We start from the raw sequence: 14,505 nt of genomic DNA, 5'->3' as shown, positions 1-14,505 counted from the left end.
AGATGTTTGAAGTTTGCAATCATGCCCCCTCTTAATCACCTTTTCTGCATTCTGCAGATGCATCCTTCTTTCAACCTGTCCTCATGTGGCTTGGCTTCTAAGCTCTCTCTTATTTTTGTTTCCCATTTTGAACCCTCCCTATTGTCTCCGTGCCTTTTAAAAAAATTGGAGCACAAAGCCACTTTTGGGGTTATGCTTATTCTCAATCTAATGGTAAATATTTGAATGAGCCTGAAAAAAAATCCATTTGGTAATTTTTCGGTTCACAAGTGAAAACATTTATTAAAACCATTCATTTTTAGGCGCAAGTTTTGCTTCGTTGTTAATTGATGTGGTTAGTATGTTAGTGATGGATCCAGCCTGAACAGGCAAAGATGCCTCCAACCCACCAGGCTGGAAATAAGTATAACTCTCAGATAACCAGCATATTTGATTAACCGGGACCCCCCCATCCCCCATGGATGCCGGATAACAGAGCTTTTACCATAACTGCAGAATAATTGCTGGAAAATTATATTGTATTCATGGTTATAGCAAGGGGTGAGGCTTTCATGAGTATGTGAAGTATTTTGCCCATTGAAATTCTTAGTTTAGTCTGCCTGGGTTGTATTGTATTCATTTAAAGGTGTTGGATGCTAGAGATGCAATTTATCTTAACCATTGAATTAGGTTTTGCCTGCAACAATACCCATTCAGGTCCAATGACTTAAGAAGACATACTTATTTGAAACCCATCTCCACCCCCACCCCCAAACTAAGATGAAGGCATAAGGGAAGTAATAAGTAGAATGTGTTCACTGGCCTCCTCACTGAAAGTATCTGAAGGAGATAGGACAAATGCTTGTACTGAAAGTCTTTGGATATAGCAAGGTAAAAGACATCAGGTCCCTGAAGTTATCAAAAGCTTAGGTGGGGAAGATGGGGCCTTTGGGAGTAGGGAGTCTTAAGTAATAAAGCATAAGGCCCACATTTTCTTTCTACATCTTTTTTTTTAGAAGCAATTAGATAAAGTCTTTCATACTCCCACTAAACTCATAGAACAAGGATGGAAGGAATGATTTATAGTTTGCAACTATAAATATTTGGGTGATATTCAACAAGAAGTCTGTATTGATGACTGTCAAGAAATCTCTGTCTGCCAAGTATAGCTATTCTTTACATACATCCCCATTTCCAGTGCAAGAAGTTCTACAGACTTCAGGACTGTGAGCAAATTGTTACAGAAGCCTACTCCTGTATACTTCTATATACAGGCTATACTCCTTTCTAGGGATTCAACCCTGCCACAAAAATACTCACATAACTGTTATGACCTATCCCTGCTCTTTTTGTGTCCCAAGAGTGAAAGAGAGAATCTTTCAAGATGTGAATAATGGAGTGCAAACATAAAAAATGATTAACAAGGGCTTAAATAGGACTTAAGAGATACATAGGCACTGAACCAAGGTGAGTTCATCCTTAGAGTACAGAAGTAAAGTCTGGTATTTTCAGTGGAGTCTAGTGCATTTGGATACATTTGCTGCATACTCTAATGTATCCAGATTACATCCATTAGCTGCAGCCTGCCAGGCTCTTGGAAAATACATAATAATATCTATCTAAATGTTACTAAAGAGACAGAAAAATTTTGCCTTCCCCAGTGCCATCCTAGTATGCATGGACTAAATCTTAAACTCATCACTACAACAGAGAAAAACTGGGCAGAAAAATATCATAGTTGTTTAAACACATAAAAAGCTGTGATTTGTAATTCAAGACCCCATGGAAAGTAAGATGTTTTAAAATGCAAAAAAAATCCCAATAAGAGCTAAAAAATGCCATGTTATAAACCTTCCTCTTAAGAATAGAAAGAGTAGAAAATGTTCTAAATATGGACCTTTCCAAAGTCTCATATCAGAATGAAAGCTTTGTGAAATCAAGCAAATCATTCCCAGCCCAAGACAGACATCGGCTTAAACTCAGCTCTTGAACTGGAATGTACTGCTCATAGCTGGAACAAACTTTATAATATTTTAGCCTGTCTGTGATGAACTACTTTATCTCTGCATATTTGAATGTCATATTACTGGTAAGACAACTTCATTGATTTTGGAGTTTTACAGTGCAACAGTAATGTACGAGGCATGAAAGCCAACTGTAATGCAAGTCTTTTGCGAGAGGACTTTACAGATATTCCAACACTGTACTTGTCAGATGTATAACATTCACCCTCCCAACATATTGATGTTATACCCATTGTAAAAAGACAAAAAAAAATGCATCTCATGCACACTATTTTACACGCAAACAAGTGATGCTTTATTTATTCACATACTATGCCCACCTTTTTCCTAAATATTAGCAATAAAAAACTTGGGCACACATCTTAGACAAGAAAACTGATTCTGAATAATTGTTTAAAAGGAAAAGAATATTTTTCTTTTGTTTTAGCTTCCCCAAATAAGGTGTGTGTCTTATTTCGGCACATGGTATGGAAATAAATACAGTGTCCTGTTTACACGCTCTTCATCTAAAGCATCCACTAATGCCACTGGTGGAGATGGGTCTACTTTTCATGCAGACACAAAAGCCCTAAGCCCACGAAGAAAATAAAAGCCCCCTTCAGTGGTCACTAACTGCATAGGAATCATAGGAAAATAGGAATACTGGTATTAGGTTCCAAGGGATGACACTGATCAGAGAAATCTAGCTAGTTCCAGTTGCCCCTCTAATATATCTAAGGAGCTTGTGGATGCCACCCAATGAAACATTGCCCAGAAGCATGCACAGATGAGTGAAAGAAAGACAGATCCACAGTATTCCAGGTTACTTTTAGTCAGAACCTCCTTCTTGGTCTGGTAGACAGAGGACTTGTCTTCAGCCAGGAGGAGATTGACCTAGAAGGTTGTGGGACTTGGTGGAATTGCATAAAATAAAAGGTGTAGAGAGAAGTACATTCAGAACCTCAATAAGAAGTTCCTGAGAAGGTGGTAGAGGGGTTGCAGGTTGCCACACTCAAGGTGGGCATGCACCAGGGTCTCTTTCTGATTGCAAAAGGGGCAGGTGTCAGACATGTTCAAAAAGCATGCCAGGTACACACCTGTGCTGATGGCTCAGTGTGGGAGCCACCAACCTAGATCCCCAGTAGCTTGTTGGATTCAGGGAGAATACAGGCTAGTCTACTGGGGAACCTCACCCACAGTGATAGTGCCCACAATTTGGTATCTGGGAAGAATGTGAGGTTGGGATGCTGAATGGTATGGAGTGCAAACATGTAGAGCTGGCTGCACTAGGCTGTCTGGTAGCAGGCTGTTTTTTGTGGGGGGTTTTATCCCCCATGTGGGGATTGTGGGGGAGGGGAGATCTGGTGAAACAGGGGCCCCATGACAAGCTCTGGAGTCCTGGGGGATATGGGCAGATGGGGAATACCCTTGCACAGGACCCATTGTATATAGGGAAGGAATGTAGGTAACAGGACAGCCTTGACCTCCTGGAGTATGTGGCAGGGAATAGTGTGGGAAGCACCATCCACCAGACCAATGCAGAATAATCTGCCCACTGTCACCTGACAAAATCCAGGAGGTCCTACATATAGGTAATATTGCCACAGGTGATTCTGCAGGACATCTCCATCACCAGCCCCACCAGCTGTGGGTTTTTCAGCAGGGGCTTAGCTGGGAGATCTGCATCCTGGGTGACCACATCTGTGAATCAAGAAGAGGAGACCAACCTCCAAGTCACAATGAGAAGAGCTGCCAGCCCTACCTGAACCCTTGGAAGTAGGAAGAAGGCATGCCCCATTAAGTGCTGTGCTGCCTCATTATAGGCACTGTAAAAGAGCCTCTGCAGGGCCTGAAGCTGGAAGATGTGCACCAAGCTGAGGATGCAGACTGGGCCATGCCTTCCATCACACAAATGAAGGCACAGGATATCTGCAAAGATCCAGTGCTGTCCTAGTCAGATGAACCTCAGTGCCCATCACTGGAAACTGGACAGGATGTTTGAAAAGTGTTGAAAAAGTGCTAAATCATGGTTATGATAAACTAGTTGATAACCATCACCCTTCCACAGAGGGAGAAACACTGGATGAGCCATGTCCCTGTCCACAGACAGTCAAACATCCTGACTTGATGTTGGTCTTAGTTTTCCAGTGGGAAGGGATGACTGAGGTACAGGTAAATCCCCACAAAAAACAGCAGGCCCATGCTCCACTAGAAGACTTGGAGTGCATGTGTGAGTAAGCCCACCTGCCATCAGTCACCCACCACTAGGCCAAATCTTGACCCAGATGACCCAGAGAGTGGAGGCTATCAAGTAGATGAATTGGAAAACTTCCACCTGTACCAGGTCATCCAGGTCCTGGATAATGAGGTTATCAGCATATGCAGAGAGGACTGCTCTCATGGCAAGCTTCATTTGTGTAGGAGACCAGAGGAAGGGCTCAACAACAATTGCACAGAGCTGGTCAGACAACAGGCAGTCTTTATGCCCTCCCCATCCAAAGGGTCCAGCACAGGGTCCAGTTGAGTTTGACCGTGCAGTCTATGGAGGCATACGGCATCTAGAGAAACTACAGGGGACCAAAGGAAAATGCCTTCAGAGTACATGTGAGGTACCCATGTTCCACCCTGTCAAATGCTGTCTTCTGCTTGAGGGAAAAGATGGTGAATGACAGTATCAGTGAGCAAGCTCAAAAAGCTTCCAGATCAGGTCAGACTGTTGAAGATGCCACATCCTGGACTGGTGTATGTCTGGTCATGGTGGCTAACGTTCACAAGCACAGACTTCAGCCACAACAACATAACTTTGGCTATGACCTTGCAGCCCATTTAGAGGAACAAGACTGGTTAACCATTTACTTAGGTCACAGGGGTCACCTTTTTTGAATAGCAGGGTCAGCATGACCATTCTGCATGACAGGGATCTGCTCCCCTTCCTCTTCAGACTTAACCCAGACTGCAGCAAGATCCAAGCCAAGGATGGCCCTAAATGCATAGTAAAAACTACACTGTCAGCCTGCTATATCTTTGAGGAAATTTGCATATGCTGATGACCTGGCACTAACCACACAGGCAAGAACCTTCAAAAAGATTGAAGATACACTGATGTATCTATCAGTGTATACACTGATACACCTGTCAATAATGGAAAATATTTCTGCAGGTGGAGGCTGCGACCAAATCCAACTAAGGCCATCATCTAAGTGTTTCATTTCTACAACCACAAAGCATATATTCATCTCAATGTCACTTTTTGCAGAGAAATATTTCTGCAAGTGGAGGCTGCGACCTAATCCAACTAAGGCCATCATCTAAGTGTTTAATCTCTACAACCACAAAGCACATATTCATCTCAATGTCACTTTTTGCAGAGATAAATTACAACATGATCCAAATCCGCCCTACCTGTGTGTGACACTCAACTGCACCTTAACTTTTCCTAATCATCTTCAGAAAATAGCTGCGAAGATTGAATCAGATGAACATAGTGCGAAAATTCACCAAAACAAGCTGAGGTGCCACTGCAGGAGTACTCTGCACCTGTGCTATGGCACTGGTCTTCTTAATGGCCAAGTAATGTGCACCAGTCTGGGCTGTTAGCACTCATACCAAATGTGTGGATGTCCAGTTAAATTCTGCAATGTATGCTATCACTGGAATCTTGAAATCTACACCAATTCAATGGTTACTGGTGCTAGCCAATTTTGCTCCTGCAGACATTCGCCATGATGAAACTATATACCAAGAGGTCACCTGCATAAATAAAAAATGAGACCTTCCAAAGAGACCTTTCATAGAGATTTAAAAAACCTCCCATCTCACTGTTTGGTCTCCCAGAAAGCTTTGTGGATCCATGTACAATCCCTTGTAGGAACAACAGTGCAGCAACTTGGACGAAAGCGTGGAATGAAATCACCATTCAGAATAAACATCTAATTTCTCACCCAACAATAAAATCTCCTGTTTTTGACCTTCCATGGAAAACATAGAAGGCTGTAAATTGGATCCAAACCAGACATAGCTGTTGTGATCACTTGATGTACAAATGGCGTATTAGGAGTTCTGCAAAATGTGACTGTGGCCATCCTGATCAAACTATGGACCACATAACAACGTTTTTCCCTCTATACAAATTTGACAGTGACATTGCAGAGATACATTCCCTTTCCTTAAGCATTAGACTGGTTAACTAACCTTAACGTGGATTTATAATTGTTGCTCCAAGTTAGCTATGTGAAAGAAAACCATCAGCCTGTAGATGCCTGGAGACTAGTTGGTGGGCTTCAAGAAGACAGCTTCCAATAGCTCAGCCAATGAGAGAATCCTCCAATCAGTCTTAGTCATTTGTGCTAATTTGAGGCAGGATCTTATGGGCCTTATGTATATTATTGCAAGAAAGTTGGATCCAGCAAGAAGAGTCTTACAAATAAGGTCCTCACTTTTTCTTTCAGCTCAATGGGATCCATGAGAGGAGAACATTCCTCTGATAGGAGGCAATTGATGTACTTCTTAGCACCCCTTCTCTTCTCTAAGGCATAGAAGAAGCAGGAGCCATGGTCCATCTCCTGATGAGCTGGATCTGGAATTGGAAATACATGCCACAGCCATGGCAGTCTTCCAGAGCTTGGAGCTCTTCCCATTTCTCCTGACACTCTCTACAGAGGGACGAGTTGTCTGAATTAGTGATAAGGTGCCTCTACAGTTTGCAAAGCTCCTTTGAGATTTATTCTATGGCTGCCTGCCCAAGCCTGGTGTGCCCTTCCGCCCAGGTGTAGTCTTCCACATACCATCATCTCTGCACCAAGGGAAAGATCCACTGCTGCTAACACCAGACTAGCCAGGACTCCTGGAAGGATTCTACAAAGGTCACATCTACCTATTAGTGATGACCACTTCTTTAGGATGTCTGCAGTGCCCTGACTCCACTCGCTCCTTGGTCAGTCCTCTTCATGGGTGACATTGAAGCCCGTTTGTGAGGACCTGTCAGGGGCCCTAACAAGTAGTCCAGCCTGGGCCAATTGCCTAGGCAGTCACACATACCTTGAGTCTTTAACTAATAAGCTCTGTCTCAGTTAAATAACTTGCTGGCTTCCTGATTGGCTGCTGGGAGTGCAACCTATTCATTTAGTCCCAGCTGTGACAGCCAACAGTTCTGACTCAAATGTGCTTTAGTAAGCCTCCCAGTTCCTGTGCTCTGTGGCTTTTCTGGTTCCTGACCCCAATTAGCTCTGTTCCTGGACTCTGGCTTTTGATTTCTCTTTGGATCTGTTTCCTTGTTTCCTGATCATGACTGTTCATTGATCTCAACTTATTCACTGTCTTTTGGATTTGTTAACTCAGCATCCAATTTCTGAACCCTGCCTTGGCCTGTGTTTTGGATTCCGCCCTTGGATTTACCTCTGGATCTGGTAATTCAGCTCACAAATCCTGACTGAGCCCTAGTCCACCCTGCCTGGCTTCCCTCAGTGGTGTAAGCACTAGGCCAGACCACTTTACAGGACCAGGCACTTAGAGTGTCAAGGTAATTAGCTGTCTACGGATAGAATCATGTCCTCTCTGAGTTGTGAATAGGGACACAAATCCAGGTTCAGGATGAACCCCTGTATTGGACCACAGAGATGGAGAAGGAAGCTGGCACCACCTCAGCTATCTGCAGGATCTCTGGCTGAAGACCTGGGAAGAACAGGGTTGCAGCCTCACATCATGTCTCTGCAGCCTCACATCTGTCCCCGTTTTCCCACACCAGGCGCCAGCTTGCTTCAGCAGCTGGTGTTTCATGGGCCTCCTGCACAAATAGCACAGAGTACTCTGCTGCTGGTAAGTGAGTATCTGGCATGTGCAGAGATTCATCCTGCAGCCATGGATGTTGAGGCTAATAATGGCAGGGATCTTCATTGCTTGTAGGGGGAGGGTAGAGGAAGGCTCAGTGGGTGCCTCATGAGTCAGCGCTGGTTGTTCAACCCAGCAGAAATCCCATGTTCCTCCTGTAGACATAAAGAGCATTGTAGAAGCTGTGGGCCAAATAATTTCTGGCATTCTACCTCATGAGCCCTCACAGTATTGAGGATCTGGTGGTAATCCCCCTAGTCATCCAGAGCAAGCTGCACCCTGTTTCTGGAGGATACCATGCTCTCTAGGAACTGAAGCAGCTGTTCTCTGGGCACAGCTGGAGCCAAGGGATCTGCAAGCTCCACTGAGTCCATAGAGCCTCAGTCATTGATTTTCCAGTTCCTGGGTTAAGCAGGGGCTCCTCCTGATTCCCTGTAGGGGGTATGTGCGTCCCTTTCCTCTGCCCCAGTGGTGGCAGAGGCCTGGTGGAGTGCTGCCCAAACTACCCAGCCCACTATGACCCCAGTCACCAATGGAGGGAGGATAATCAAGGTGAGTGGCAAGGCAGGAGACACAGGGGGTTCTGTGCAGGGTCCTCCTCAGGGTTTGGATGAGTAGAGTCACATTGTCCTGCACCCTCTCTGCACTCTTGCCAACCCCCAGGAGAGCCTAATCATCTGCGAGTCAATGGCAGAGGCTGATAGGGGACCATGCCCCCTTCAACCACTGCTGCTGGTACTTTCTCAGAGTCCCATCACCAGATCTCAGGACTGACCAAGCCCCATCAGCCACACAGCAAAGATGATGGGGCTCCCTGTGTGCTCCCTGCATCATGCATCCCAACTGACAAGGCTTTCTGTAAGCACCTGTAATGCTTACATATGCTTCTCTGTATGCTTTTTGTAGTGGCAGGGACTGGTCTGAAGGTCTGAACCTAGTAGTCAGTCTTGTCCCTGCTGGTTGCGGAGCCCATCACCCATACTGTCTGGAAGCAAGGGTGATGGGACTCCCTGCAACACCCCCCCACCCTCCTCCCCCCAGGAGACCACTTATAAGGTTCTTTTGTCACAGCTTGTTGGTATGCTTGAAATACATCACTAAGTCTCCTTGACAGCATACCTTGAAGGAGGAAAGGGAGAGTAGAGTACTGGCAGATACTGGCAGATAGAAATACCACTACTAGTATGTTTTAAATTTGTAATAGAAAGTCCTCCTGCAACAAATAAATTACTGTTTTTACAGCACTTTTTATTGCTGTTGATCCACTATTTTGGGGCCAGATTGAGATTGGCTATTTTTTTTATATGGGGACAAAAAGCCTGAATGTTTGACCCGATGTGTTTTGTCCTGCTCCAATGTGACAAAAGTAATGTCTGGTAGGGCTTTAAAAGTCTACCTGAACCTGCTTTTGTCTCATTCATTGGAGCCAGTGAACTCCTGGAAGCATTCTGCCTTTCTACTGTATACATGTTTTTTTGTATAAACCAGTGATTCTAAATCAGTGTGCTGTGGCACCCCAGGGACCCATGAATTCTTTTAAAGGTGTTGTGTAATATTAGCATTGGGTGCAAACACCAACACATGATTTACAAGATACAGCTAGAGATTTCAAATAGGAATCCATAGTGTCAAAAACATTCGGACCTGTTGCAGTCTTTCTGAGTTCCTTGCAATAGAAGAATTGCTCCATTATAGTCAAAAAAATGAATGAAAGCTAAGAGCTAGTATTTTCTTTGAGCCTAAAAAAGACCAAGAACAACTGGTCTGACCAATTCCGTTTTTCTATTAATGTGACCAGATACCAGTAAAATAGAAGCAGTAAGTCTTGTGAATGTATAATACAATTTAGATTAGCATTTTACACGTCTCCACTTAACTAAATATCTTATCCCTGTACAGCATGATTTACCAATTAATCAATGTCTCTTCATTCTGCAACATAAATTAGATATCCTATCATCTCTCATCTAGAATCCTATCACTTCTTGCTTCCTAAACATATCCTGTATAAATGACCAAGTTTACACATGCAGGGCCCTTAGCATCACTGTTTAGTATTTATCAATGTAAGAAGTCCAGTTGGCCTCAGTAAATCTTATCAACATGAGTAAGGAATGCACAGTCAGGACAATAGCATATACACTAAGGTAGATAGATGATATACATATGTATGCATAGTATGTGTGTTTCATATGTGGCTAGTTTCTTAGTCACACTAAGTCCCTTTAAATTACTCTGGCAATAATGTAATTTACTTCCACTGAGGGCCCTTTACAATGGCAAAATACTGTGAAATAGGTTTTCTCAAAAGAAGCATCTTGTACATAGTGCTGAGAAGCTGAGTACTCAGGCACTTTGCATATTCTCAGTTACGTTATGTCAAAATAGCAAGTTTTCTACAATCACAAGAAGCATTTAAAGTTTTATGAAAACTGTGATTCAGATCCTAAGCCTTCCGTTTATAGACAGATAGGAAGAATACACCTTAAGGGTTGACTTTTCTCTCTGCAAATCTCATTAAAAGGTCTGCTATTTTTAGTTTCGGAAAACCCAGTTTTCATCTTTGATTCATGTTTGCATTGAAATCCATTTTTAAATATCCTGAAACATTACAAATGTAAGTGCCTTCAATAAATGTCAGTTAAATTTATTATAGACATGCAATTCTGAGTCTTTGAGAGCTAAACAAATAATGCTTGACTGCACTGAATGTAAAAGATTTGTGAGTAATATTGCATTCTCTCTGGAGGAATGTAAAAATGCTTAATAGACCTTGCTGATGCAAATACTTGCTCTTTGTATCTGCTGTTTATCTCATTCCAGACAAGAAAATTACTTTTTTTTTTTTTTTTTCCAGGGTCCTCCTGGGCCACCAGGTCTTCAAGGTCCTGTTGGTGCCCCTGGTATAGCTGTAAGTAGCTGATTGTATGCATAGTTAAATTAGACCTTTTCATTAACTCTGAAACCCTGGAATATTTTTTTGCTGCTTAACATGAAGAGAATTCAACATGGTTAACATGAAGTGATAACATGTCCCTAGACTCAAGGCCATGTTATATGATAATGTTGGGTGCCTCCTAGAGCTCTTAACATGTGGGTTGTCTGCACATTAATACTTTAAATGAATCTTAAGCACTCGTTATGCAGCTCAAAGTTATGCCACTCCATGGCAGGATTATGTCTAATCCTTGTTACCCAGTTTGTGTTACACTAAGGTGCAGCCACTCTAGGCTATACCTTAGTGAAAAAATCTCACTTATCCCCCCTCCCTTGCTGGCCTAGATTGGCCCACTGCCTCTCCTGCCCTACCCAGCACCCCAGATCCATGCACACTGCCTCCCTGCCTTCCCCACTTAATTGTGGCTGCCTGTGCTGTCTGTCCCAGGGGAGCAGTCATGGAAGGATTAACCTGCCTGCCCTGCTGTCACAACTCAGCCCACTCAGCAGGGAGAAGAAGAGCACCCTGTGGTGGCTGGGCAGACAGGTTAACACTTCCCTGCCTGCTCCCCTGGAACAGACAGCACGGGCAGCCATAAGTAAGCAGGGGGGAGCCCCAAAAGGTGGCAGGGGCAGGGGAGGGGGGAGAAACACAGGTAGCAGGGGTGAAGCCTGGAATGGGAGGGGGGAGATTCTTACCTTTCAGTCCCACAGACCTCTGCTGGCTTGAAGTGTGACTGCTCCAAACTTGAGCTAGCACTAACACCAAACCAACACTTGTGCAGTGCTCAGTGTAAGGTGTAAAAAGCCATTCATGTACTTGCCACTGATTCTGCATTACTATACTCACTATTTTGCTGCAATTTTATGCCAGAGTAAGAAATTCAAAGGAATGGAACTACCATAAAATTGAAATAGGGCATCTGCTGAATTGGATTTAATTCTTGGAGCAATTTTTGGCATGCTATTTATTACGATCCGATAGAACAGGGGTGCTTGGAATCCAGCCTGTAGGGCTCCCCATAGGTCAGGAAATTTGCTGGTAGGGAAGCAGTGGACATTAGTATGGCCACCCTCCCTCCTGCCAAATTTCCAAACTCCAAGCCCCTTGCACCCTGTTGGAGCCAAGCCATATCCTCTGCCCCTGTGGGGCAGGTTTAGGGTCAGGCCACATCCCCTTTTCCCCCAAGCGGCCTTTTTGGCACCGGGTCAGGCCTCCTTACCCCTATTGAGATGGATCAAGCCCCCACATACCCCTACATGGGGCCAAGCCATGCCCCAGTCATACCCCACCCCTGGCTGGGTCACGCTTCCCCATGGGGACGGGTGAAACCCCCTTCCCTCCCTTCAGGGGTTGGGCTGCCCCCCTCACTTCCCTCTATGTGTCCAGATGGGGCCCTTATCCACACCTCCCCTTAGGTCACCACTGAAGGGCAAAGCTAGAGATCACCCTTAAGGGTTCCCCTTCAGTGGCTCCACAAGGCAGCACCCACCCAAAGAGGTCTGCTGGTTTTGTAGAGCTTGCAGGCTGGCCAGGTCTTTCTACTTCCTTTGGTGGCCAAGAGGGTGCCTGGGCTGGGAACCAGCCCTCTCCCAGAGAAGCACAGGATGGGAGGAGGGAGTAATAACAAATGTTCTTCAGCCCAGGAAGTACTGCTGGCTTTTTCAAGCCTTTGTTTGAGCCGTTCAATGATCAAGTGTCTAAGTAGAAATGAAAGACATAATTACCTAGTGAAAATTAAGCTGAGATGTGCAGCACTGTTCTTTCTTCTTTTGTTTAGGCCACATACCTTTATTTCATTTGGACGAAATGATATTGACTAAAATTTAATTGCTGCTTTAAGTACATTTGTAGACACAGTGGTTCTGATTCTGATCTCTTACACTGGTCTTATGATAGCATAGGACCAATAATTTCAGCAGAGCCTCTTCTGATAGGGCCTAGTCTGACATGTTTATGCTTTTTGCTTATGATGTTATATATTATTGTCTAATAGGGAGGTGATGGAGAGCCAGGTCCCCGAGGTCAACAAGGCATGTTTGGGCAGAAAGGTGATGAAGGTTCTCGAGGTTTCCCTGGTCCTCCAGGCCCTATTGGTCTTCAGGTAAGAAAATTATTTTTCCCCTACAGCTGTAGGTCATTTTATTTGCATGTCAGTGCAGATCAAAACAATAAAGATTTGCTTTTCACTAGCTACATTTAACATCAACCAATAACATGATAAGAGATCTTGTGTTTGTAGGATTCATAAACAGATTTATAGATTGTAATATTGAGGTGAATCATGATGGGTGCTTGTAGATGTGTTGGATGCTGCTCTGTTGCATTGTAATTACAGTGTGTCGGAGCTAATCAAGTCTGCTGGAGCATGGTAATTATTGTGCTCCAGCAGTCTCCCATGTCTTGTGTATCAGGATCCCCACACTTCAAAATAGGGGTCTTAGATCAAGAAAAAATATCTATGTGTATATGTTGCCTTTGTTGACAATTTTGTCTGGTTTAGTTTAGCCTTTCCTTCCTTTCAAAGTATAGTCAGTGCATGAGGTAATCAGGAACATAAAGAAATGCAGGTGTTATTTCTGTTATGTCTGAGTGTTATTATTTCAGCCATACAAATGCAAGCTAAAAATCTTGTTTGTGAGAATTTTTTATTTGATTCTATATAATAACATAAAGAACAAAATATTTAGGATTTTTTACTCTTCCATGAAACAAATGATAAAGTACAGAGTATTTATCCATGTAAGAAGTCCAGTTGGCCTCAAGAAGTATTTTGTTCAGTTAGTATAAATCTTCAGTTATTCAGTTTCTAGTTATTCAGATATAATATGAAAGTTATACCGTTTCTTTTTTTTTTTTCCTTTTTTTCAATTTGAAACCATAAATTCAAAATTTGTGGAATAAACTAAATCACTTTTCCCATTTCTTGTCTGATATGCTTCCAGTGCACTGGGTTTTTTACTGAACATAATGTGTGTGCGTGAGAGACTGAAACAATGTCTTTTTTAAAATACTTCAAGATTGAAAGTACTGTTTAAAAAAGAAATGTTTTGAAGAGGATCAATTTTCCTGTACTTTACCTCCATGGCTTCAATGTAATGAAACTATACAAAAAAACAAGAAATCAGCCAGGTTAAGATTTAAACAAATGAATAATTTCAAAAGCAGAATTAGGTTTCCCTGAATCTCATTTTTCTTTGAGTGTACTGGTCCATGGACCCAGATCTCATATACACTAATGGTAATGAAGTACCACTGAGAAATCAAGAGCTCCTTTTATTCATTAATATGGTTCTCATGGTAACTGCAAATCCTTAGAGAGTAACATCTTTATCTTTCTTGTTTATCATATTTCATAGTAATCACATTTTACTAGCTGAAATTGAATTCTACTGAGGTACTTATATTGGGTATTAAATCTTTAAAATTATTTTTGTTCATGCAGGAAAAATACAGGAAAAAAATTTAAAGTCTAGCTTAAGTTTCTTTTTAAAGGTAGTCTTCATTGTTGTGTCTTTTAAGCTTTAACATTCTTTAAAATCCTCAGAAAACTCCATTAAAAACAAATGATGTTGGAGCAGCATTTTAAAATGTGCATTTCCTGGCTGAATTGTTTTAGAATCAATTAATAGAGTCTGAATCTAAAACACAAATACCATGGATGGGCCCTCAAACTGCAATGTTTAAGGGTGAAAACCCAAACCACTGATGTCAATGGGAGGTTTTTCTCATTGATTTTGTCAGGGTTAGCATTTCACC

General features: G+C 42.8%; 1 protein-coding gene across 3 annotated transcripts in view; it reads left to right on the top strand.

The window, feature by feature from the left end:
• COL11A1 (collagen type XI alpha 1 chain) overlaps window positions 1-14,505 on the top strand; it is a 269,666-nt gene that overhangs the window by 186,057 nt on the left and 69,104 nt on the right. For all 3 annotated transcript variants that reach the window (XM_006032152.3, XM_014523947.2, XM_006032150.3), the window contains 2 exons: window positions 10,666-10,719; window positions 12,743-12,850. In XM_006032152.3, the coding sequence (XP_006032214.1) occupies window positions 10,666-10,719; window positions 12,743-12,850 (162 nt within the window). The remainder of the gene's footprint in view (window positions 1-10,665; window positions 10,720-12,742; window positions 12,851-14,505) is intronic.

This window comes from Alligator sinensis, unplaced genomic scaffold (assembly GCF_000455745.1).
Source record: "Alligator sinensis unplaced genomic scaffold, ASM45574v1 scaffold329_1, whole genome shotgun sequence".
NCBI classification, from domain to species: Eukaryota; Metazoa; Chordata; order Crocodylia; family Alligatoridae; genus Alligator; species Alligator sinensis.
The sequence above is the reverse complement of the archived record's forward strand: the minus strand, read 5'-3'. Positions and strand labels throughout refer to the sequence as shown.